Below are 25,727 nucleotides of genomic sequence, written 5' to 3'. Positions count from 1 at the left end.
AGATAGAGACATCCCCGACACCTTTATGGAAGGCGGCTACCGCACTGACATGCATTCTGATTGAAGAGGTCTTTAGACCTGATTCTGATAAATGCCAGAGATAGTCCAAAAATTTTGGAATTGGACAGGAAAAGGGATCAAGGGATTGCGAAGTGCACCATGATGTGACCTTTTCCATTTATAGGAATAAGATTTTCTTGTGGAAGGCTTCCGTGAAGCAATCAGGACACGAGAAACTGAATCTGAAAGGTTAAGTGGTTGAAGGATTAACCTTTCAACATCCATGCCGTCAGGGCAAGGCCTGAAGATTGGGATGGAGTAGGCATCCGTCGTTTTGAGTGATCAGATGCGGGTCCGTTCCCAAGGGAATGTGCCTGCGGATGGAGAGATCCTGGAGTATGGGAAACCACACTTGGCGTGGCCAATGAGGTGCTATCAGGATCATGGTTCCCTTGTCCTGACGTAGGTTCACGAGAGTCTGAGAGAAGAGGAAGTGGAGGGAATGCATAAAGCAGACCGGTTGCCCATGAGAGGGAGAATGCGTCTCTGGGCTGAGAGCGCTCGCTCCGAATGAGGGAGCAGTAATTTTCCACTTTGTGGTTCTGAGGGGACACAAAGAGGTCTATTTGGGGATAACCCCATTGCTGGAAGAGGGAGGTAGCTACCGAGAGATTGAGCGACCACTCGTGCGGCTGGAAGACACGGCTCAGTTTGTCTGCCAAGACATTGTTCACTCCCGGCAAGTAGGTGGCCCTGAGGTACATCGAGCGGGAGAGCGCTTCCGCCCAAATCTGCGCAGCTTCCTGACACAGAAGGAAGGAGCCTGTGCCGCCCTGTTTGTTGATGTACCACATGGCCACCTGATTGTCCGTCTGAATCAGGATGACGTGATTTGATAGGCAATCCTGAAAAGCTCTGAGAGCATATCGGATTGCTCGAAGCTCCAGGAAATTTATCTAGTGTTTAGCTTTCTCTGGAGACCAAGATCCTTGTGTCTGTAGATCGTTCACATGAGCTCCCCAGCAGAGGTTGGAAGCATCGGTGGTGAGAATGAGTTGAGGATCTGGTAGATGAAAAGGCAAGCCCTGGAGGAGATTGTTCTGATCTTTCCACCAGGCGAGAGATAGACGGAGTGCGTCGGTGATGTGGACAATGGTTGACAGAGGCTGAATCGCTTGAATCGCTTGAATCCATTGTGGACTGAGGACGCCATGTGTCCCAGCAGGACGAGGAATTGGCAAGCTGTTGCTGTATACTGAGACTGCAACTGGTGGGCTAGAGACACGAGGGTCTGGCACTCGCTGTTGAGGTAGAAAGGCTTTTGCCTGTAAGGTGTCCAAGTCTGCCCCAATGAAGGATAAGGTTTGAGATGGGACTAAATAGGATTTCTCGTAATTGACAAGAAATCCTAGAGAAATTAGAGTGTGCAGGGTCAGATTCAGGGATGACCGAGCGATTTGCTGGGTTGGGGCCCTGATTAACCAGTCATCCAAATAGGGGTAGATGTGAACACCTTCTTTCCTGAGAAAGGCTGCGACAACCACGAGGCATTTGGTGAAAACTCATGGTGCCGATGCTAGGCCGAATGGGAGCACCCGGTATTGATAGTGCCGTGGGCCTAGTAAAAACCGGAGGTACTTCCGATGAGCTGGAGCTATCGCAATGTGGGTGTATGCGTCCTGAAGGTCCAGAGCAGAGCCAGTCTCCTCTTTGTAGAAGAGGTAGAAGCGAGCCCAAGGTTACCATCTTGAACTTTTCTCGTTGGAGGTACTTGTTGAGGGCACGTAGTTCCAGAATTGGACAAAGTCCTCCTGATTTTTTGCCGATCAGAAAGTACCGGGAATAGAACCCTAGGCCTTGTTGTGAAAGAGGAATGGGTTCTATTGCTCTTAACTGGAGAAGAAGGGAAACCTCCTGCTCCAGAAGGACAGAATGGTCGGTTACTCTCCATGCTTGTAGAGGTGGGGAGTCCGGTGGAAGAGTAAGGAAGTTCAGGTGGTAACCCTGAGCAATGATTGCTAGCACCCATTGGTCGGTTGTGATTGATTGCCACATTCCTTGAAAGTGGCCTAATCGACCTCCCACTGGTATGCCTGGCAGAGGGATTAGGCTGCTGCTCTCAGAGTGAAAGTCAAAAACCTGAAGCAGGCCCCGGCTGGGAAGCTGCTAGTGGCTTTTGCTTCCGGGGCTGACGAGGCTGAGATTTTTGATAAGGCCTCGTAACTCGGGAACTTGTTGGTGGGGGATAATACTTCCTTGGGCGGAAGAATGACTTCTTAGAGTCCTTATTGAAGGGAAGTAAGAAGGCATCAATGAGAGCTGCTTAAGGGTCTCATGATGGTCCTTTAATTCAGCAACTATTTGCTGAATCTGTTCTCCGAATAGATTTATCCCCTACACAGGGCAGGTCAGAGAGCCTATCTTGTACTTCTGGGCGAAGGTCAGAAGATTTGAGCCATGCCCAGCGTCTTGCTGAAATGGCAGCTGCAGACACTCTAGTAGAGGTGTCGAAGATATCATAAGCTGTTCGGATCTCATGCTTTCCTGCCTCAAACCCCTTGTTGAGAAGGGTTTGAAGTTGTTCATGGAATTGATCGGGCAGGGTTTCAGAGAAATCCTGTATTTGCTTGAAAATGACCCTATTGTATTGGGTCATGTACAGCTGGTATGAAGCAATTCTGGAAATGAGCATGGCCCCTTGGAACACTCATCGACCAATATTGTCTAGGAACTTGTGTTCCTTGACAGGAGGTGTAGAGGCGTATGGCTTCGTCCTTTTTGCTTTCTTTTGAGCTGATTCTACCACTACTGAGTGGTGGTCAAGCTGAGGGTTTTGAAAGCCAGGTGCTGAATGCACTAGATAAGTAGAGTCAGCCTTTCTGTGTACTGGAGCAATGGATCCGGGGTTTTCCCAGTTCTTTTTGAGGAGGTCAAGAAGAACTTGATGAATGGGAATGGAAGTAATCACTTTAGGGGCATCCAGGAATTGGAGAAGCTCCATCATCTGGTGCCTGTCATCTTGCTCCGTCTGAAGCTGAAAAGGGACCAATTCCGACATTTCCTTCACAAAATTAATGAAAGAGAGGTCCTCTGGAGGAGAACGTTTTCTACTTTCAGTAGGAGAGGGAGGTGAAGGTAAATCATTGGTGTCTGCGGAGGTATCATCACCCCAGTTGTCATAAGGATCAGCAGGCTGACCTGTAGGACAAGAAGGGGGTTGGATACCCGAAGGGCCCGGCTGAGGCTCCGAGAAAATCGAAGGAATCAGCGGGGGCACCGAGGACCCCCTGGGGGGTATCGGTACAGGCATCGAAGGCACCGGTGGCGCCGATGTGCGTATCGCCCCCGATGAATGAGTCGGTGGCGAGGGACGACATGGCATCGATGGCTGAGGCAATACCCCTGAAGGAGGAATGCGGAACGGTGTTTCTCCTCCCGATGAAGCTATCATCGGGGAGCGAACCGGAGCCATCGGAGACCCTGGAATCACCGGTGGAAGGGCGGTTATGAGCGCCTCAATCCGGGATAGCAGCAGTGCCAGCGCTGCTGGAATCGGGTCGGTGACCGGTTCCACTCTCGGTGCCGGTGGGACCTGGAGTTGTTGCATTGCCTTGTCGATGGCCTCCTGGACCAGCCGGTCCAGTTCTTCCCGGAGACCTGGGGTAACAAGACCCAGCTCCGTAACGGAAGAGGGAGGCTGAGGCACAGTCGGAGGGGACCACCTTTACAGGCGGAATCGCGACTCCCAAACCCCGATCGGGTGAGGGTGGCCTCGATGTCCCGGTCGCAGGAGTGGACGGTGCCGTTCCTGGCCAGGGCTTCTTCGATGGAGGCTCGGACAGTGGCGAGGTCAATGATTTCACTCCCTCGACAGTCCGAGACTTACGATGCCGGTGGCGATGTTTCTCCCTACGATCCCCTCTATCTTGAGGGGAAGGGCCGGGAGTCGATGGCGGTGGAGACGTAGATGGCGGGCGGTCACTGGACGATTGTCGATGGTGGTGCGACTTCGACGGTGCCGGTTCTGAAGACGATGCGATGGACGGCGTCGGTGTGTGAGCACGGAAAAGGAGTCCCATTTTCTCCATTCTGGCTTTGCGACCTTTAGGTGTCATGAGGGCACATTTGGTGCAAGTCAGGACATCGTGCTCACGACCTAAACACAATATACAGACTCTATGAGGGTCTGTGATAGACATGGTGCGAGTACAGTCCGGGCACAGACGAAAACCAGACGCCATGGCCATAGGAAAATCGAGCCGCGGTACAGTCGACGGCCCGTAGGCCGCGAGGGCCAAACTCGATGGTAATCGACGAAAAACGGTGAAAGAACTTACCGGAGTACCGCGGCCTGAGAAAGATAGAGGAGGGACCCCTGTGGGGCAATTTAAGTTTTATTAAATCCGTGAGGAAAATTCCTGTCAGGAATCTCTTCAGAGCTCCTAAACCGCAAGGCTACTGCTGCGCAGAAAAAAGAAGACTGAAGGGGGACCCCTGCTGGCTGCAGGGTTAGTGCCATGCTGGGCATGCCCAGTAGGGGCCAGTCAAAGTTCTGGAAACTTTGACAGAAGTTTTCCGTGATTAGGCTCCATCCTGTGATGTCACCCATATGCGAGGACTACCATCCTGCTTGTCCTGTGAGAAAGGAGGAAATGCAATAGCACTGGCAGGCTCTCAAACATCTTACCCAGACCCAGACCCTAGCCCCAGAGGCATGGGTGGGAAGGGGGGTGGAAGGGAGCAGTACTTCTCCCCCCCCCCCTTATAAAATTTGCCAGGACTGAATAGGTTTTGATAAGGCACTGGCAGCAAAGCATACAAATTCTGGACAGGGCTTCTGAGTCTGGGGCCCACCCCTTGCATGGGTTTCCTAAGAAACAGGAAGCCTGTGTTAGAGAAAGGAGTGGGGCCATGGCAGAGTCTGAGAGTGTGCTTGGCCTTAGATATGCCATGCTGAATTTCTGACCCTTGCCGTGGCCTGAAGATTGAGACATCAGCTTTAAGGTGCTGGATCAGCCTCCCTTAGCCAAGTGAACAGAGAAAGAGGAGTGGAAAGGGAAGAGAGACAGAGGTGGGGATAGATGCTGAGCAGGGGATGGGGAGGAAATAGAGCTACATTATGGAGGACAGACAAGAGAGGAGAGATGTGGCAGGATTCGGGGTGAGAGGGAAGAGGTGTGGCAGGTCAAAGAGTGGGGTAAGAGAGGAGGGAGATGAAGTAGGCCATGAGGCAGGGAACTACTTTGAGTTCTTTATTTAAAAAAAAAAGGTGGGTAATAAATACAAAATGGAATGGAACAGGGACAGAGCGGGCCCCTCTTCAACTGAAACTCTGTGGGAGGACCCCCCCTTTCCTGAGACCTGGTGTATGCAAGAGTCTCAAATGTAGCCCATTGTTTAAAAATAAATAAATAAAGTTTGCTCACCTTTGCTTGAGATCACTTATAACTGATTTACACATTTTGAGTGTACTTGTAAAAAGAATAGAACCTGTTCTGAGATTTGGAAATGTAGTACATTTAACTACACCCAAATGGTTAAAATCAAATTATAGCAAATAATATATTATTCTCAAAAATAAAATACACATCTTCCAATGGTATGGAAGTGTTGCGCTGCAGTGGAAGGGGGCGCATCCCCAGAGCAGGACGAGGGATGTGTGCCCTTGCGGCAAGACTAACCCTAGTCTGGGACTGGAGCTTGGAACTCTGAAGACAAGACGTGGAGCTTGGAACACAGGGGACGAGACATGGCAAGCAAGGTCCCTCAGGCACCCTACACAGCGCGTAGGCTGGTTACAGACTACACTGTCCTCTGCGTGCCCCACACAGCCGGATGCTGGTCACGGACCACGGGAGGAGCGGGCAAGCTCTGGACATGGACACAGGTCAGGACAAGTTACCCCTTGGATTCTCCGGTGTCGGAACAGGAACAGTCTTTAAAACCACGGAACTTGGAACCGGAATCTTGGATAAGGTAAAAGCAAGGAACCTCCGGAGGCACGAGTACTCAGGACCTGGGACATCGAGACAAGGACATCTGGACGTGGACATAAGGACTGGAACAACAGAGATATCAGGACTGGAACAGAGGAAGCCAGGCAGGAACAGGATGCAGTTAAGTCCAAGGGAGGAGAAGCTCCCAGGAGGACTAGCTCCTTGCCAAGGCGAACATGGACTGAGCTCGGAGCCCTTTTGTAGGGTAGAACCAGGAACACCCAAGGGAGGAGTCCAAAGAGGGCCACACCTGAGTTGGCCCTTTAAGTTATGAAGGAAGACGTGGGCCCACCCCTAAGAGGAGCAGGAAGAGGAAGTCTGCAGGACCCTGGACAGCGGCCCTGCAGAAGCAGTGTGAGGAGGAGCCAGAGCAAGCGTCAACCAGGCCCGACGAGGGAGTGGCGGCGTCCGAGCCGCGAGGGAGGAGGTCCAGGGCGGCACCTGCCACGGAAGAGAATGGGGATGAGGGCCCCTCCCCCGGAGAGAGCAGGGAACTTCGGCAGCCTCCTGCCGCATTGGGGAGTCCCGGCACGGCTCCTGCCGTGCCAGCAAGGTGGTGGCCGGAGTCGAGAAGCAAGCTGGCAGGTAAGAGGCCTTCCATGGATCCGGCCACAGGAGGAATCACAACAGGAAGTGTATCTCGGGGAACCTGGAGCTCGCATTAAGAGTATCATGGCCATGTACTGGGGAATCCTTTAAGGGAAATTCAATTCAAAGACTTCACAAACTATGATAGATAAATGGAATGTAGACCTTGGTGTATCTCTTAATGTGAAGGACTGGAGAGGAATCTGATTGGCGGCACACCGCAGCTGTTTGCAAAAGACGGGTATAGCCGATGATTAAGCTGCTACATAGGACCTTATCATATCCCAACTTATTACTCAAAACTGTTTCCTGATGAGAGTACTTGTTGGAGAGGATGTGGGGAGACAGGAAATTATTTATTTGTTGTATTTATATTCCGTTGTTCTGAAGTCAATCACAACAGTTTACAACACAGAAATAAATAAGTTAATAACAGGTGAAATCATATCAAAAAATAAAAACACGCAAAGCAAGGTTAAAATATTGTGGGACTAACACACCAAAAAGATATAGTTAAATATAATAAATAAGAATAAAAGGAAAGTAAAAAGGAAGAAACTCACTCCTAGACTAAAATCAGAATGTCCCACAGGCTGAAATATAAAAACTGCCTTACTTAGACATTGTTCTCATAAGCTAGTTTAAAAAGCCAAGTCTTCAGTCCTTTATTAAAAACAGAAAAGTATTTTTGCAGCCTTAAATCCACGGGCATAGAATTCCATAATTTAGGACTGGCCACTGAAATAGCTCTCTCAGGTACGTGGTGCGAACTGAAGGAACTGTCAAAAGGCCTTTATTTGTGGATCTTAAGTTCAGTTGAGGAGTATGTAAATGAATGACTGAATTTAGCTATTCAACCTTTTCATTGATTTATGTAATAAACATTCTTTAAAATCTATCCTGTATTTTATCGGTAGCCAATGTAATGCAAACAAGGTAGGCACACTAGTGCACCTTGTGCGTACCGACGCCCGCAGGCTTCCCCCGTTCCCTTCCCCCTAACCTTCCCACCCAACTCCTTCCCCCCAGCCCTACTCTAACCCCGGCCAAAATTTTTATCAAACCTTTTGTGCCTGCTTCCAGGCAGGCACAGGTTGCACACGCTGGCAGCCTGCCAGCACGCAATCCTCCGACACAGCGGCAAATGGCCACTATGCCAGAGGCCTCTAGCCCCGCCCCCAGCCTGCCCCACCCATGCCCTGCCCCCAGACCACCCCTTTTTGCAAGCCTCCGGACTTAGATGCGTCCCGCGGCTTTATGTGTGTCGTCGGGCCTTTATAAAATAGGCCCGGCGTGCGTAAGGTGATTTACGCGCGTAGAGCTTTTAAAATCCGGCCCTTAGGGAATAGCCACTGCTATTAATTGCATCAGTAGCATGGGATCTTCTTGGTGTTTCGGTAATTGCCAGGTTTTTGTAGCCTGGTTTGGCCTCTGTTGGAAACAGGATGCTGGGCTTGATGGACCCTTGGTCTGACCCAGCATGGCAATTTCTTATGTTGGCATATCATCATATTTTTTTCCGCCTGTTAAAATTCTTGTTGTGGCGTTTTGAAGTAATTGGCCTTAGGATACTGGAAAGGAGACCCATTAAAAGGGGATTACAGTAATGTAAATTAGAAAAAAATAAGAGTTTGAAGCACGGACCGGAAGTCATCGTAGTTTAGGAGGGGCTTTAGACGTTTTAAATGTATGCAGTTTATGATATCCGTCTCTGATTCTAAGGTTGATGTGTACATGTGGTAGTTCTGCCGGGGGGTATGGTAGTTAGAAGAAAGAGTAACCCAAGAGACAGCGAACATTTTAGGTTCCCCATACACATTTCCTCTCAGGTTGGGTTACTGGGTAGTTGGGTGGGGTCAGGGATTCCAAATAACTTCAGGTCTATTGGGTAAACCTTTGCTTGCTGCTCGGCTCACGATAGCCACATTCTAGAAGTGAAACCCCTGTTTAGTTTACTGGAGGGCACAGATAGGAGAGTTGGCTAATATTGAGCAATTAAGATATGCTTTAAAACACGAGCAGTTCAAACATAATCAAGTTTGGGGATTGTACCATGAATATAGATTGTCCGAGGGTAACATTTGAACGGATTACTTCATAAAGAATGTCAACAGCCAGAAACATGCATATTGTTCAAAATCTCTGCTCTGTATCACACTATTGAGCTGTAAATGTTACTGAATTATGAGTTTGTTTAGAATCTTGCCTTATGTATGCCTTGAAAATCTTACAAATAAAGAGTTTAAAAAAATGCACCAATTCAATAAAATAAATTCTCTTACCTGTTTTGAATTAAAGCAATTACTTGAGAGTATGTCTTTCCAATAACGCTTTCGCCATTTACTTTTACAATTCGGTCACCTGAAGGAGAAAGCATGAAACAGAATTACAACATACTTCAGAAAACGAAAAAAATCAATACCTGCTCTGTCCTGTGTAGATGACAGAGTACCCCATTCTGCCACTTTCTAGCAATGGTTCCCCTTTAATTGTATGGCATTTGTGGCCTCAATGTGTCAAGCTTGCTAGCAGTGTGTGTCAGAGGTCACCAGCCAGATCCTGTCCCTATGCATGAAGTCAGTGTAGTAAAGTACGTTAGTATAGTGTACCGCATCTTTTTGGGAGGTGTTTAAGAGTTAACAAAATCCCAGTACTCATATGATGCAAGAGGCCTTGAGAGGGTCGAAGTCAGCCTTAGAACAGGCTGAAGGTTTATAGGGGTATTCTTGCGGAGGACAAATTAGTGGGTCTTATCCCTCCACAGGAAAGGCCTGGGGAGAAAAGCAACAGGAGAATTTCAGGGATCCAGGAAGGGAAGTATCTGGGAACCCAGAGGATAAAAGGAAGAGAAACTATCATATTCTGAGGAGACTCAATAGAGCAAGGGGTTCTGTTGAATCTTGGATGAGTGTATGGTGTCCTCAAGGGAGAACAGTTTGCTGGGAAAGTACACAGAGTGTTGGCTGATCCAGAAAATATGCCAGCAGCTCATCTAAAAGAAGAGGAAGGAACTGAGTGGATCCTACAGACCCACAAACTACTGCGAGGACCCAGAATAGAAGGGTAGATGTCCAGAAGAGCTTACCTTAGTGGGAAGGGGCGTGTGAAAGACTGAGTTGTATATTTGGACTTTATGCTCACAGAACACTAATCACTGGTGTTCCAGATTGTTTGGACTGTTTTTCCTATCATAAATTTCAGTAGAGATTTTATTTTGAACAAACTGAAGAGTGGTTTTTGACGTGACTGGTGTGCAGAAAAGCCCCAGACACACAAAACCTTAAGGACCTTGAAAAAGACTTTCTCCCCCCTCCATGTGGGAACCCTGGGAGGTCATGGGGCCTTGCATGGTCCATGACCCTCCCCATTTGTCTCCGTGCCTTAAAGCTGACCAGGATGGGATGGCTACATAACCATTCTACATTTGCACCAGTGTTGCAAAAATGTCTTTAAGTTGCAGTTAATGAGCTGCTAGCACAAAAATGTAACTAGGTAACATTATCACTTTAATTGTTTATGAACCATCTGCAAAAGTAGATCTTTTCACATAATTCAATTCTAGACACAGTTTAAAAAAAACCCAAAACAAACAAAAAAAAAAATGAACCATACATATCAAAATGTTGTTAACCAGAAGTGATTTAACAGAAATAATCAGTTTGCCTCAATCAGGCTTTACAGCATTTATAGCCTGAATCACATTCTTCAATATATCTACACAGAAATTAAATTTTTGACCATTACTCTGAAGAATAACTATGCATCAGCACTGTCTGAATTTTCAAGGTGGCTCATCAAATAACTGCAGTATGTACAAAATATCTCTCTTACATATACACAGTGTATGTGTGAGTACTGCTGATGGTCCACTTTTGCACACACAAATAAAAAGATGGTCAGACAGAGAAGAAATGGACAAGGCTGCCCTTCTGTTCACTTCAATCTCACTTTCTCTGTCTGCAGATAAGCAGTGCACTGCAGAGTCAGAATGACAAAAAAAAATCACTGCTATTCATTGTTTCTGTATCTCCACACCCTTTGCCAATGCCAAAATTATTCTCTCTCCTGGAAACACAATCTTTTCCTGTGAAATCCAACAGAGAAAATGGAGTTTCTTTGCACATGACCGTATCACTTAATCCAGATGCCAGCTATAGGCTAGTTTTAAATAAATGCTTCATCTTGATTGCTTCTCTATCCTCTCTACTTGCCTACATCTCCCACCTCGGCTCCATTCAGGCTGCTACCTCAAAAAGCACTACATGGATACAGTCTCACTGCAGCACTTTTACATGGGCCACAAACTTGAATCAGAAACAAACAAATGAAACAAATTTTGTTTATATTTATGGGCACCCTCCATTCATTTGGGGGGGGGGGGGGAGGGGGCATACATGAAACAAAAATGGTCTCATCCATTTCAAATGAATGCACTTCCATGGTTATTACTGCTTAGGGACAGCTGAGACCAACAGCATCGTTCTTTGAACAAGGGTCCTGTCTTTCTTCCTCAGCAATTATTCTTTACAATCTTTTCTTCTGCTATTTCAGGTACGGAGAAACTGCAACTCTGTAACTCTCGTTGTCCTGCTACTTCTCAACCAGAGAAGAAAGGCGGCAAGGGTTTTGCTCTTACCATATGTTAAAAATAAAAAAAATGTACACTATAATCTCCTGATTATTTTGTGGTTTGTGCTTAGTGTGAATTAAGTGAGAAATTTTTTATGCTCATCTGCCAGAGAAGAATATAAATGAGGAAGTCGAGAAAAACTGTCCTGGAGAAGGAGATATATTCTATTAGTTGTTATGCTCAGTGGCTGGCAGTTGGGCTATATCATTAGAGACTGGAGAGTTATACCTGAGCACACTGGATGAGCGGATTAGTCTCTTCCTGTGATTATCCACTATTTTTCTAAGTTTTTACTCCTCGTTTTCTAATAGAGTTCTTGCAAAGTTGGGTGCCAGGGCATTTCCTTTCCTTCATATTCCAGACCCCCAGAGACGTTTAAAAGGAGTTTCTCAAAGAACACGAGCTCCCTTAACTGGTCTAGGTTTGAATACCAACCAAGAAGCAGCTTTCAGTTTCCAGAGTATCAACAACATTAAGTACCATAATGCATATAAAAGTTGGCAACTATATGGCGCACCAGCTCTCTTTATGGTCAACTTTTCTCTTTAATTTACTAAGATTTCCAGGTCTTGATTAATTTTAAAGTGCAGTTGCTTACCTGTAACAGGTGTTCTCCTAGGACAACAGGATGTTAGTCCTCACATGTGGGTGACATCATCTGATGAAGCCAGGCACGGAAAACGTTTGTCAAAGTTTCTAGAAGCTTTGACCAGCAGACTTGAGCATGTCCAGACTGCTACTATCTACGTGTGATCCCCTTCAGTCTCATAATATAGCAAAAATATGAGCGAAAAAATAAAACAAACTGAAGGTGAACCCAACATCGTGAGGAGGCGGGCAGGAATCCCGAGGAATAACATTGTGCTGTCCTAGGAAGACACCTGTTACAGGTAAGCAACTGCACTTTCTCCTAGGTCAAGCAAATGGTAATCTTCACATGTGGGTAAATACTGAGCTCCAGACTGCCCCATTCAACTGGAGAGACCAACAGCGGCCGAACAAGGCGCCAACGGGCACAACACAACTGCGGCACTTTAGGTAACCAGGGGGGAGGTCTGCTTCCCACAAAAAGCACAAACAGAGAGAGTTGAGTTCAGGTCTGGAACAGATTACGCAGTACGGACTGACCAAAGGCACTGTCCTGATGGCTGTCTGTCCAGGCAGTAGTGGTCTGCAAACGTGTGAAGAGAACTCCAGGTTACGGCCCGGAAAATTTCAACGATGGGACTGCACGCAAGTGAGCCACAGACATCGTCATAACCCGCACAGAGTGAGCTTTTACTCTGCCAGCCAGCTGAAGACCAGCCTGCTCGTAGCAGAAGGCAATGCAATCTGCCAGCCAGTTGGACAAGGTCTGCTTACTCACCGCCATTCCCAGCCTGTTGGTGTCAAAGGACATGAAGAGCTGGGTGGACTGCCTGTGGCTCACAGAGCGATCCAGGTAGAACGCCAAAGCCCTTTTGCAGTCCAGGGTGTGAAGCGTGCGGTCCCCTGGGTGGGAATGAGGCCTTGGAAAAAAAGTGGGCAAAACGATGGACTGATTGAGATGGAAATCAGTCACAACCTTGGGCAGAAACTTAGGATGTGTACACAAGACCACATGATGAAGGAAGAATTTTGTGTACGGTGTGTACATAACATAAGAACATGCCTTACTGGGTCAGACCAAGGGTCCATCAAGCCCAGCATCCTGTTTCCAACAGTGGCCAATCCAGGCCATAAGAACCTGGCAAATACCCAAAAACTAAGTCTATTCCATGTTACCGTTGCTAGTAATAGCAGTGGCTAATTTCTAAGTCAACTTAATTAATAGCAGGTAATGGACTTCTCCTCCAAGAACTTATCCAATCCTTTTTTAAACACAGCTATCCTAACTGCACTAAACACATCCTCTGGCAACAATGTGCGTTGAGTGAAAAAGAACTTTCTCAGATTAGTTTTGTGCCACATGCTAACTTCATGGAGTGCCCCCCAGTCTATTACCCAAAAGCGTAAATAACTGATTCACATCTACCCGTTCTAGACCTCTCATGATTTTAAAACACCGCAATCATATCCCCCCCTCAGCCATCTCTTCTCCAAGCTGAAAAGTCCTAACCTCTTTAGTCTTTCCTCATAGGGGAGCTGGTTCCATTCCCCTTATTTTGGAAGCCCTTCTCTGTACCTTCTCCATCGCAATTATGTCTTTTTTGAAATCGGCGACCAGAATTGTACACAGTCTTCTAGGTGCGGTCTCACCATGGAGCGATACAGAGGCATTATGACATTTTCCATTTTATTCACCATTCCCTTTCTAATAATTCCCAACATTCTGTCTGCTTTTTTGACTGCCACAGCACACTGAACAGACAATTTCAATGTGTTATCCACTATGACGCCTAGATCTCATTCTTGGGTTGTAGCACCTAATATGGAACCTAACATTGTGTAACTATGGCTTGGGTTATTTTTCCCTATATACATCACCTTGCACTTATCCACATTAAATTTCATCTGCCATTTTGATGCCCAATTTTCCAGTCTCACAAGGTCTTCCTGCAATTTATCACAATCTGCTTGTGATTTAACTACTCTGAAAAATTTTGTTTCATCTGCAAATTTGATTACCTCACTCATCGTATTTCTTTCCAGATTATTTATAAATATATTGAAAAGTAAGGGTCCCAATACAGATCCCTGAGGCACTCCACTGCCCACTCCCTTCCACTAAGAAAATTGTCCATTTAATCCTACTCTCTGTTTCCTGTCTTTTAGCCAGTTTGTAATCCACGAAAGGACATTGCCACCTATCCCATGACTTTTTACTTTTCTTAGAAGCCTCTCATGAGGAACTTTGTCAAACGCCTTCTGAAAATCCAAGTACACTATATCCACCGGTTCACCTTTATCCACATGTTTATTAACTCCTTCAAAAAAGTGAAGCAGATTTGTGAGGCAAGACTTGCCTTGGGTAAAGCCATGCTGACTTTGTTCCATTAAACCATGTCTTTCTATATGTTCTGTGATTTTGATGTTTAGAATACTTTCCACTACTTTTCTTGGCTCTGAAGTCAGGCTAACCGATCTGTAGTTTCCCGGATCACCCTTTTTAAATATTGGGGTTACATTAGCTATCCTCCAGTCTTTAGGTACAATGGATGATTTTAATGATAATTTACAAATTTTTACTAATAGGTCTGAAAATTCATTTTTTACTTCATTCAGAACTCTGGGGTGTATACCATCCGGTCCAGGTGATTTACTACTCTTCAGTTTGTCAATCAGGCCTACCACATCTTCTAGGTTCACCATGATTTGGTTCAGTCCACCTGAATCATTACCCATGAAAACCTTCTCCAGTACGGGTACCTCCAACATTCCCTTCAGTAAACACCGAAGCAAAGAAATCATTTAATCTTTCTGCGATGAACCCCTCGATCATCTAACGGTCCAACTGACTCCCTCACAGGCTTTCTGCTTTGGATATATTTTAAAAAGTTTTTACTGTGAGTTTTTGCCTCTACGGCCAACTTCTTTTCAAATTTTCTCTTAGCCCGTCTTATCAATGTCTTACATTTAACTTGCCAACATTTATGCATTATCCTATTTTCTTCTGTTGGATCCTTCTTCCAATTCTTGAATGAAGATCTTTTGGCTAAAATAGCTTCTGTCACCTCCCCTTTTAACCATGCCGGTTATCGTTTGTCCTTCTTTCCACCTTTCTTAATGCGTGGAATATATCTGGACTGTGCTTCTAGGATGTTATTTATTTATTTTTTTTAATAATGGCCACACCTCTTACACACTTTTTACTTTTGTAGCTGCTCCTTTCAGTTTTTTTCTAACTATTTTTTTCATTTTATCAAAGTTTCCCTTTTGAAAGTTTAGCACGAGAGCCATGGATTTGCTTACTGTCCCCTTCCAGTCATTAATTCAAATTTGATCATATTATGATCACTATTGCCAAGCAGCCCCCACCACCGTTACCTCTCTCACCAAATCCTGTGCTCCACTGAGAATTAGATCTAAAATTGCTCCCTCTCTTGTTTGTTCCTGAACCAATTGCTCCATAAAGCTATCATTTATTCCATCCAGGAACTGTATCTCTCTAGCGTGTCCCGATGATACATTTACCCAGTCAATATTGGGGTAATTGAAGTCTCCCATTATTACCGCACTACTACCAATTTGGTTAGCTTCCCTAATTTCTCTTAGCATTTCACTGTCAGTCTCACCATCTTGACCAGATGGACGGTAGTATACTCCTATCACTATAGTCTTCCCCGACAAACAAGGAATTTCCACCCATAAAGATTCAATTGTGTATTTAGTCTCATGCAGGATGTTTATCCTGTTGGACTCTATGCCATCCCAGACATAAAGCACCACACCGCCTCCCAGGTACCCCTCTCCATCATTGGGATATAATTTGTACCCCGGTAAAGCACTGTCCCATTGGTTGTCCTCCTTCCACCATGTCTCTGAGATGCCAATTAAGACTATGTCATCATTCACTGCTATACATTCTAATTCTCCCATTAGCATACAAACATTCTCCCATTAGCATACAAACATTTCAAAGTTTGTTTTTTGTTTGTATATTCATTCTGCTTTTTAATTGATAGGGGTAAATTAGAATTTTTTTAAGCTCAGGCGAGTTTTTAGTTACAGGCACTTGGACTACTTTTCTTATTATTGGAACCTCACCGTCGGAATGCCCTAATTCTAATGCATCATTATTATCCTTTGAAGATACCTCCCTCCGAACCATGTGCTGCAGAGCAACTGTTGGCTTTCCCCTTTGTTCTAGTTTAAAAGCTGCTCTATCTCCTTTTTGAAGGTTAGTGCCAGCAGTCTGGTTCCACCCTGGTTAAGGTGGAGCCCTTCCCTTCAGAAGAGACTTCCCCTTCCCCAAAAGGTTCCCCAGTTCCTAACAAAACTGAATCCCTCTTCCTTGCACCATCGTCTCATCTACGCATTGAGAATCCAGAGCTCTGCCTGCCTCTGGTGACCTGCATGTGGAACAGGGAGCATGTCAGAGAATGTTACCTTGGAGGTTCTGGATTTAAACTTTCTACCTAAGAGCCTAAATTTGGCTTCCGGAACCTCCCTCCCACATTTTCCTGTGTCGTTGGTGCCCACATGTACCACAACAGCAGACTTCTCCCAGCACGGTCTAAAATCCTATCTAGGTGACGCGTGAGGTCCGCCACCTTCGCACCAGGTAGGCATGTTACCAGGCGATCCTCATGCCCACCAGCCACCCAGCTGTCTACATTCCTAATAAATGAATCACCAACTATGACGGCCGACCTAACCCTTCCCTCCTGGGCTGTAGGCCTTGGGGAGATATCCTCTGTGCGAAAGGACAATGCATCACCTGGAGAGCAGGTCCTTGCTACAGGATCCTTTCCTGCTGCACCAGGTTGAGCTCTCCAATCATGAGACCTTCTTCCTCCAAGGCAGCACCAGGGCTGCCAGTCTGAAGTTGGGACTTGTCTACTATGTCCCTGAAGGTCTCATCTATATACCTCTCTGTCTGCTTCAGCTCCTCCAGGTCTGCCACTCTAGCCTCCAGAGATCGGACTCGTTCTCTGAGAGCCAGGAGCTCTTTGCATCGCATGCACATGTACTTCTCACCGATGGGTAAAAAATCATACATGTGACACTTGATGCAAAAGACTGGGAAGCCCCCCTCTTGCTGCTGGACTGCTGCCTTCATCTCAATTTTGTTCAGTTCCTAGTTAAGTTTTAGGTTGCTATGGGAGTAGGAATGTGTCTAATTAACGTCCTTTAAATGTATTAGTGAATTCACCTTATGTCTGGTAGTGGCCTACAGGGGACTTATCAAACTCTCAATAAAGTTTTTGTTGTTTTTTTTTGTGAAAGTGGCACCTGCCTATAAATTAAAGGATGAGCTAGGGGTGGGGTGGGAAATACAAACAGTCTAACTTCAGTTAGTCAGCCAGAGTGACTCACTGCTCTCTTGATTAACAAGTGGTGGTACCTATTCAAACCAAACCACACTACTTCACCTTTCCAAGGTGAGTAACTGAACTTTTCAACCTTTTTACTTAGGTATACACTGCTCCGCTCCTAGTGTATTTCTAGCTTCTGGCTTTTTTTTTTTTTTTTTTAAATACAAACACTCAGTTCTGCTTACTGACTTACTGCCTACTGTCAGAATAGTCAGTTCTGCTTACTGACTATTTAAAAAATACTGTCTAACTTGTTTATTCGCTACCTTACTGACTATAAAAAGCACAAACACACTAAATAATATTCCCAAATAGATAACTTTGCCCCAATACTTTTAAAAAAGAAAATGTCCCAAGCAAAAACTTATTGATTCCTTTCAGCCACCAGCAAGGTGATCCTCTCCTCTCAGTGCTCCCACTGGAAGCCTGAAGCTCACTGAGTCTACGAGCAGAAGTGAACGCCATCAGAAATATGACTTTCCAGGTGAGGAACTTCAGGTCGCTGGACTGTAGTGGCTTGAAAGAAGGCTGCATGAGTCTTGCCAGGACAACGTTGCGGTCCCAGGACACAATGGGAGGCCGAAGAAGGGGCTTCAGCTGGAGGAGACCCTGCATGAAACGGCCCACTAAGGATTGGACTGAAACAGTCACACAAGCGATACCTCGGTGATACAAGCGGACAGAGCTGAGGTTCACCCTGACGGAACTGGTGGTGCCCAGACTTGGACAAGTGCCACAGGTAGTACAGCAGCTGGGGGAGGGGACATGAGAAAGCGTCTATTCCATGACCCCCCGCTCCAAATGGAAAAGCGTTTCCACTTTGAGCTGGTTGAAGGTTTCCGGGACTTCCCCAGGACCCGGTAAACATAACCCGAGAGCTGCAATTGCTGGATAATATTTCCTCTGTCTATAAAAGGGTTTTTGAGAACCCGGCCTGGAGGATTTCCTGGCCGAGGACAGTCCTTCTGAGGCACTAGTAGATAGCTACTGAAAGTTATCATGATGCTCCTTCAGTTGCGCCACTGCATCCTGGACCTTATCCCCAAACTGGTTCTCGCTTGTACAGGGGAGGTCAGCAAGCCTGTCCTGGATTTCCAGACAGAGGTCAGAGGCCCAGAGCCAAGCCATCGCTCTGGCATTGATGCCCACGGCGGCCAAGCGGGCTGCCATCTCAAAAATATCATAGGTGTAACACACCTTGTGTTTTCCCGCCTCCAGACCCAGTGAGGCAATGGTGGCAACGGCCCGCCTCCAGACCCAGTGGTGGTGTTTTCCCGCCTCCAGACCCAGTGAGACAACGGCTTTCAGCTGTTGCTGGGGCAGTCTCTCCATGAAATCTGGCTCACTTCCAAAGACTGTGGCGATATAGGCAACCAGCATGGCACCTTGGAAGATCTTCCTGCCAAGGGCATCCAGCTCCCTGTGCTCATGTCCTGGAGGAGCAGAGGCATGGGTATGGGAATACTGGGCCTCTTTTAAGGTGGACTCAACGACCACCAACTGGTGGGAGAGTGGTCTCTTATCAAACTCCACGGCCTGTTGCACCAAGTAGGTGGCATCAGCCTTCCTGTTAATGGGGAAGATAGAGATGGGGTGCTCCCACATGCGGAGGAGGAGTTCTTTGAAAATATCATGGATCAGAACAAACACAATCTCCTTAGGGGCATCGATGAACTGGAGAACTTCCAGCATCTTATGACGCGAATCCTCCTCTAAGGAAGTGAAAAGCAATGGCCTTGGCCATAGCACTAACAAACTCCACAAAGGACAAGTCTTCAGGCAGTGATCGGTGCCTCTCCAGAGGAGAGAGCTCCGAAAGGGGGTCATCAGAATAATCCAGCAATGAGCCTGTGGAGTCAACACCCCAGGGATCATAAAGCTCCTCTTCCTCAAAGGGACCAGGAACTTGTGGGCGAGGTCCATGAGGGGCATCACCCTGGGCTCCGAGGGCTTCGGATGCCTTGAGGGCACCCCCCGGCATGGAGGGGATCGAGGGCCATGGCAGGCCGGAGGGATCCGGCAAGGGCTTGGGGAACCATGGGAGCGGGAACACCATACCAGCCGTACCTTCCTCCTCCTTGGACCCTAGGATCGGGATCGCTCCGGTGGCGGGCATCGATGGCCGATGGGGCATTGAGGGCCCCTCGGGCACCAGTTGCATTGGTAGGACGCCTAGAAGAATGTCCAGATACTCTACCAGTGGTGCCAGCATCAATGGCGAAGGCTTGGGCACCAGTACGTGGGCCGGTGGCAATGGCAGCTCAATGCTTTGCAGTGCTTTGAGCATCGCCAACTGCGCCCTGCTGTTCAGCTCCTCCTATAAGTCCTGGGTGGCCAGATATGATGGAGGGGGATGAGATGTTACCGGCTCTTCCTCAGGTCTCAGAGGTGGCATGGTGCCCTGCACCCGTGTCGGTGGGGAATGCCTAGGGCTACAGGGGGCACTGGAGGATGGGGCCTTCAATGGCCGGTGCCATTTTAATGGCAGATTGACAGCTGCCGATGCCACTCTGGAACTGGAACCCTCCACCAATGATGACCGTTTTCGATGCTTCCGGGATCGCTTCCATTGCTCGGCCCGATCTTTCCCCAGCACCGAGGAAGCTGATGACCCATAGGTCCGGGAGAGCGGGGTGATTGAGGATTGATCCCCCTCTCCCTGATCCTTGGAGGTACTAGCTATAGGGACTGCGAGGGGAAGTGGGTCAGATGGATCCCCACGATCTCTGAGTGTCGAAGAGACCAACGCAGCCAAGGAGGACTTTGGAGTCCTAAGAAGTTTCTCCATTTTATTGAGGCACGCCAAACGCTCTTTGAGTGTCATCTGGTCACACAGACAGTTCCTCTGGATGCCGTGTCAGACCCCCAGGCAGAGAATGCAAACCTCATGCGGATCCATTATGGACATGGTCCGTGGGCACTGACGAAAACCAGTTGATACGAAAAAAGCCCGGCATGCTGTCAATGGCCGACTGACACCGTGAGGCGAGGAGTCAGGAATCTACCGCAAAGGTTGAAAAAATGGCGGAAAAAGACCTACAGTAGCAGGCGGCACTGACCACGAAGGGGAACTAGACGAGGAATGGGCAAAAAAAAAAAAAACACCTTGAAATTATCAAGGCAAAAGTAGAAAAGGAAGAACTTCATGGATCGCGAGGCAACTGCACCACGGAAAAGAAGAGACAGAAGGGGGACCTCGCGTGGACACACAGATCGTAGCAGGCTGGGCATGCTCAGTGTGCCAGTCATAGCTTCTAGAAACTTTGCCAAAAGTTTTCTATGCCAGGCTCCATCAGATGATGTCATCCACATGAGGACTACCATCCTGCTTGTCCTAGGAGAAATGTCAGCTCTCTAAACAGCTTGCTGCTTTCCGCTATCATGTACTCTAGTACTAAACTAGCTAATTTGCCACCCTTATCTCACAACAGGGGAGGAAAAGTTTAGAAAACGTAGGCGCCAGTGGGAAAATTCTTCATGGCTTTTTTTTTTTTAACATTGTTTTTTTCCTCAACTTTTTCCCCTCCTACTTTTGTAGCCTAATGACCACTCCTAGCCACGTTCCCTGGTGGCAGCTGCTGCTTCCTCCTCCAAACCCAGCCTCCCTTGTCTTATCTTCCACACCAAAGGCAGCTGCTTCTGGTAGGCAGCTACTCCTCCTTCCCAATCCAGCTGCTGTCACTACTTTCTGGACCCTGTAAGCAACCACTCCTCCTTCTGGACCTAGCCCCTCTTCCTGGCCACTACTTCTCTTCCTGCTCTTCATTCCTGTCCTTGTGAGCCAGAAGCCTCTTTCTGGCTCTACTGCCTGACAGCAGGCATCTGCAATATCCTGCATGCAAATTTTGTTCCAGTCTTACATGACCAACAATTCTCATTCTCCTTTCAATGAGGGCTATCAGATTTCTTCCACCTCCAGCTATTTCATGCATCCTGTCTTTCGAGGTCATGTGTTTCCTGAATTCATGTAAACCACTCTACAATATGTCCATGTTTCACATCTGTATTCTACCACTGTGAAAGATTTGCACTCAGCAATTATTTTCTGTAATTTTAAGTCTAAGTTTCTCCTAAAACGTCTTACATTCCCCCAAATCATTGTACTTTCCTAATTTATTTTTTTTTACACTTTGGTTATAAACTTTTTCCATAATTTGTAATCCAACTACATAGATATTTATAGTATTTGTTTCATTCCATTAGCAAATATTTCTATAGCCTTGGTATTCTTTTTGCCCATTTTCATCTTCTTAGCAGTCGGGCTTATTCCATAGGCCTTACAATTTATAGGTCTCTCTCTCGAATGCCAGTAATAATCAACATACAGAACATTAATCAAGCATATGCTGTTCTTCCGGAGCTTCCGAGATTAAAAATTCACTCTGTAAACTGAATAAAAAAGGGAGCACATACATCCTTGTCTTATATAAAAGTTTTGATATACCACTTCTCCAATAGATTAATCGTAGCAGTTTACAACATTACATACACAAATGCAGTCAAGTTAAAACAGACATTACAAAAATAAAAGAAAAAAACAGTACAATAAAATAAATACATTGATAATTAACTAATATATCCTTCTATGAGGTCACAAAGCAAGCGGTAACTGCCTTCAGTGAGATCAAACACAGCAGGAACACCACACTCAGATGGTGGAAATTGTGTGAGTTAGACAATCATACTATATATGATATCTTTACTTCCACATTCTTTGCATTTCCTGATGCTGTTCTGCCTATAGCCATTTAATTCCAATACAAATTAAAGATTAAACTGATTTCAAGTTCTGATATACTAGGCTCTGCACATGATTTCTGCCAGTTTGTTATGAGTTACGCTGGTAAACTGGCAGAGTCAATAAAATGCAGCCATAAATGTTTCTTCTTTTGAATCATTCTCTCTACTATCAGTCATGAGAAGTAAATATTATCACTTGTTCCTCTTCTAAATCCTAGCTGTCTCTCAGCTCTAGGCCGTTCAACAAGTGATGTGATTGTTTTTAAAGACTTTTTTAGATGCATGTGATAATGGAAGTTGTTTTTTTTTTGTTTAATTATGGTTGCTCTTGCCTCCTAAGGATGCATACCACTATAAAATAGCTCTACACAGTCATGGTGGAGTACTTATTCTAACCTGCTGGTTTCTTAATCATGTAACATTTTTATCATAACAAAATAAAAACAGGAATTAAACTATCGTGTTTTAGTATTTATTTACATTAATACAGAACATTGACAGAGAAACTCAACGCCCAACACTTTCTTTTTGCAGGTCTGTGCCACTGCTTTTTCCAGCATCAGAATATCAGCACCTGATTATTTTTCCCCATTATTGGTGGGTAATTGATTTCACGTTCCTAGCTTGTATTTGTACATGCAGTAAACGAACAAATGTTGAATGTGGATGACATTACAGATTCACAAGTACATTGGAAAGTGAAATTGTTTTACCTATAAAAAAAAGTCTTCTCTAAGGACAGTTGTGCTCTAAGCCACCTCACTGGGACATGGGACTCCATCTCATACCAGTGTGGAGCACATCTTTCATAGCTTTCTAGGAATGCTTTTGAACATATGAGAAAGGGGAGAAGGAGCATGCATTACTGGATCTGCTGCCCCTCAGTTTACTGTATGGATAAGCTATTTGGCATAATAGAGAACTCTCAACAAGGAGGCAGGTGGGTTGTCTCTGGCTTGAATGCAAAGTTACTGTGCATGGACTAATTTTCTCCAGAAATTACATATTGTGTCTTATACATGTGTCGGCTCAACAATCGAATCTCCACCCACTGAACCAGCTGTGACAATTCATCCTTGGAAGTCAGAAAATAAACTGTTACAGGAAGGATTACATATATAAACAGTGAAATACAAGAGATCAAAGAAGTTTAGAAAGAAGTCTAGCCAAATCTACCTTAAGGTTTTTTTTCGAGAGTTGTCTAAAACAAAGATTCTTGCTTAAAATGTCATTGTACTTAGGTGCGGAAACCATAACCCAGAGTCCGAACCAGTCATAACATAGTTGGTACTAAAAGAGATAGCAACAGCACCTGTGCAGAGTCCAGCTTCAAACGCAGGTCCTCCCTCCTTAACTTGTTTAACAAATATGGTATCCATGGGCTCCAGCCTGTTCCTTTGCCTCCCTGTAGAATAAAGCACGCACATTTTAGGACACTCCCTTACAATAACTTATAAGATTTCACAGTGAACCAACATGAGGCATAGAATTGCATTCACAGACTGTGGAACTCTCTTCAGAAACCAGTCACTCTGACAATTAATCAGTCTGTCAAACAGTAAAGTAACAGCTGGAGGATTTTAAACCATGTGCATTTCTTTGGCCGGTAGATGGAAATATTTCCATACATTCAAGTGGACTAATACGGAAACAGAACCGTTTTGGTCACTGGGAACACCTTTGTATAACTGGAAGTTTATGCTTACAGGTTACTGTTTTACACAAGGATATAATTTATCAGGCCTAAAAAATTCTCAGGCACCAAGTCACCCAAAATTTGGTGCCTGCCATTGGCTTACACAGGAGCCACTACTGCAGCAGGGCCTGTGCTAAGGAGCCACCGTTGCGTTTGGCCCGGGTTGGGTGGGAAAGGGAAGAGGAAAGCAGAGAGAGCGCGAAAAATGATAAAGAAATAAAGTAAAATAGAAACATTTAACCCCCTCCCCCCCCCCCCAAAAAAAAAAAGAAAGAAAAACAAAAGCAAGTGAGATTTTTTCCTTGGCTTCTAAAAATTTGGGCCATTGCCTACGTTTTCTAAAAATATTTCCATCCCTGCAAAGCACTATCATTTATAATTGCATTTGTTTCATTTCATCTGCCACCTGTTTTTGATCCTAAAAGCAAATTAGGATTATAATCATAAAAACCAAATACAGTTTCTTATCAAATAGAGTGATTCTGTGTTATGTCCGCATATTAAACAGGTCTAACAGGTTAACAAATAATATAAGTATTATAAGGCAATACACCTTTTTATTGGACTAACTTAAAACATATCTTAAATGTCATAACAAATTTCCGAGCATAACAAATATACAGTCTGGTTAAGGTATCTAAAATACCATTCTTCATCTTCCCTAAGGTCCTCCCCCCTACACACATTTTCACTACCTGTGGACTTTAACTTATCAAATCTCGTTGTCCCATGTTATCACCTGCCAATTAGATCTCATCATACAGCTCACCTAGAAAGCACCTTTAATAACAGTAATTCAGGGACATACACAAATTAAAGTTCACCAAATAGTAACAAGCAAAATCGCAGTATACGAGTTAGAAGACAAGCAATGAAAACAGTTTACTATAATTCCAATAAAATATATATAGATATATATACCCACACATACAAATATATATACATACACACACACACATATATACAGGAAACACAAACCATGTGGCACCCAAGCAATTTTGCAAGTTAAGTGCTTTCTCTTCTAGTCTGTTGAAAGATTTGGTCCTTTTGAAATCTGTTTTACACTTGAATGACAACAGAACCTGAAGGTTACTGCAGTGCTTCCAACAATCAACCATTTCAGAACACAAAACAAATCCCTGTAAAGTCTCAGCTCTCAAACTGGAGGAGAGTAAGAAATGACAAGCCCCACACAAACATAGATACTAGAATAAAATTAAAAAAAAATACCAGATTACTTAAAAGTTTAATTCAATTCAGGTAAGTATATTTAAAAAAAAAAAAAAAATTCATCATCAATTTGGGAAAAATGTGTTCAAATCTCAAACAGCAAGGATTTCAACCAATCACAATATCCATTACTCAAGATCAAAGTACCTATAATCTAAATAGGATTATTATTTAGTGTGTGGCACACATTGCTCCACCACCAAAAGGTTTAGGCTAATTTCCAGTACAGTCTTTTTTTAATACATTCATGCAAGCTGGTGAGATAGTGGACTAGAATAACTTTCAGAATTTTATTATGCATGTGAATACTAGAATTTGCTCTGACCAATATTACAAAAGGTAGTGGAATACAAAAATAAATAAAAAATTAAAACAAAAAAAAAAAAAAAAAAAAAAAACCAGAATATGCTGAACAATATACAGCTCTAATACAGATTTTATAAACTGCTTAGTTCAAGATTTGCTCAAGGCTTAATCTCAATTTCAAGTCAAATTTTAAACAAATTTACTTATAAAAGAAGTGTAGTTAATTTCTACATCTAAGAAAAGAATCTGTATGACCTGGAAAGCTCACCTAACATCATTCTGGATAATTCTTATGGAGAGCCAATAAAGGACATCACAACCTGCAAGGTCCTCTTAATTTCTGCAAATAAAATTAACTGGTACAACAGGTTTGCAATTCGTTACATTTTTGAAACACCGGACCAACCTGATTGGTCAGTGACAAATGCTATAAATTACCATGGAGAAGACCTGGATTCTGTTCTCTAGGGGTTGGCATTCACAACCCTTGAGGGGAGGGTGTCTTCTCAACCATTGGTCAATAGTAACACCAAATGGGTAAGGGTTAGGGTTAGGGTCCATGTTAGCCAGTTTCTAGAAGGGGC

The 25,727-nt window shown here is 45.0% G+C and overlaps 1 protein-coding gene across 4 annotated transcripts in view; it reads right to left on the bottom strand.

Moving 5' to 3' along the window:
* The window catches only part of ARHGAP21 (Rho GTPase activating protein 21), a 450,388-nt gene that overhangs the window by 185,025 nt on the left and 239,636 nt on the right, over positions 1–25,727 (bottom strand). For all 4 annotated transcript variants that reach the window (XM_029588677.1, XM_029588676.1, XM_029588679.1 and 1 more), the window contains 2 exons: positions 23,224–23,316; positions 8,867–8,945 (listed from right to left, as the gene is read on the bottom strand). In XM_029588677.1, coding sequence (XP_029444537.1) covers positions 8,867–8,945; positions 23,224–23,316 — 172 coding nt within the window. The remainder of the gene's footprint in view (positions 1–8,866; positions 8,946–23,223; positions 23,317–25,727) is intronic.

The sequence above is a fragment of the Rhinatrema bivittatum genome, chromosome 2 (assembly GCF_901001135.1).
Source record: "Rhinatrema bivittatum chromosome 2, aRhiBiv1.1, whole genome shotgun sequence".
Classification (NCBI taxonomy): Eukaryota; Metazoa; Chordata; class Amphibia; order Gymnophiona; family Rhinatrematidae; genus Rhinatrema; species Rhinatrema bivittatum.
The sequence above is the reverse complement of the archived record's forward strand: the minus strand, read 5'-3'. Positions and strand labels throughout refer to the sequence as shown.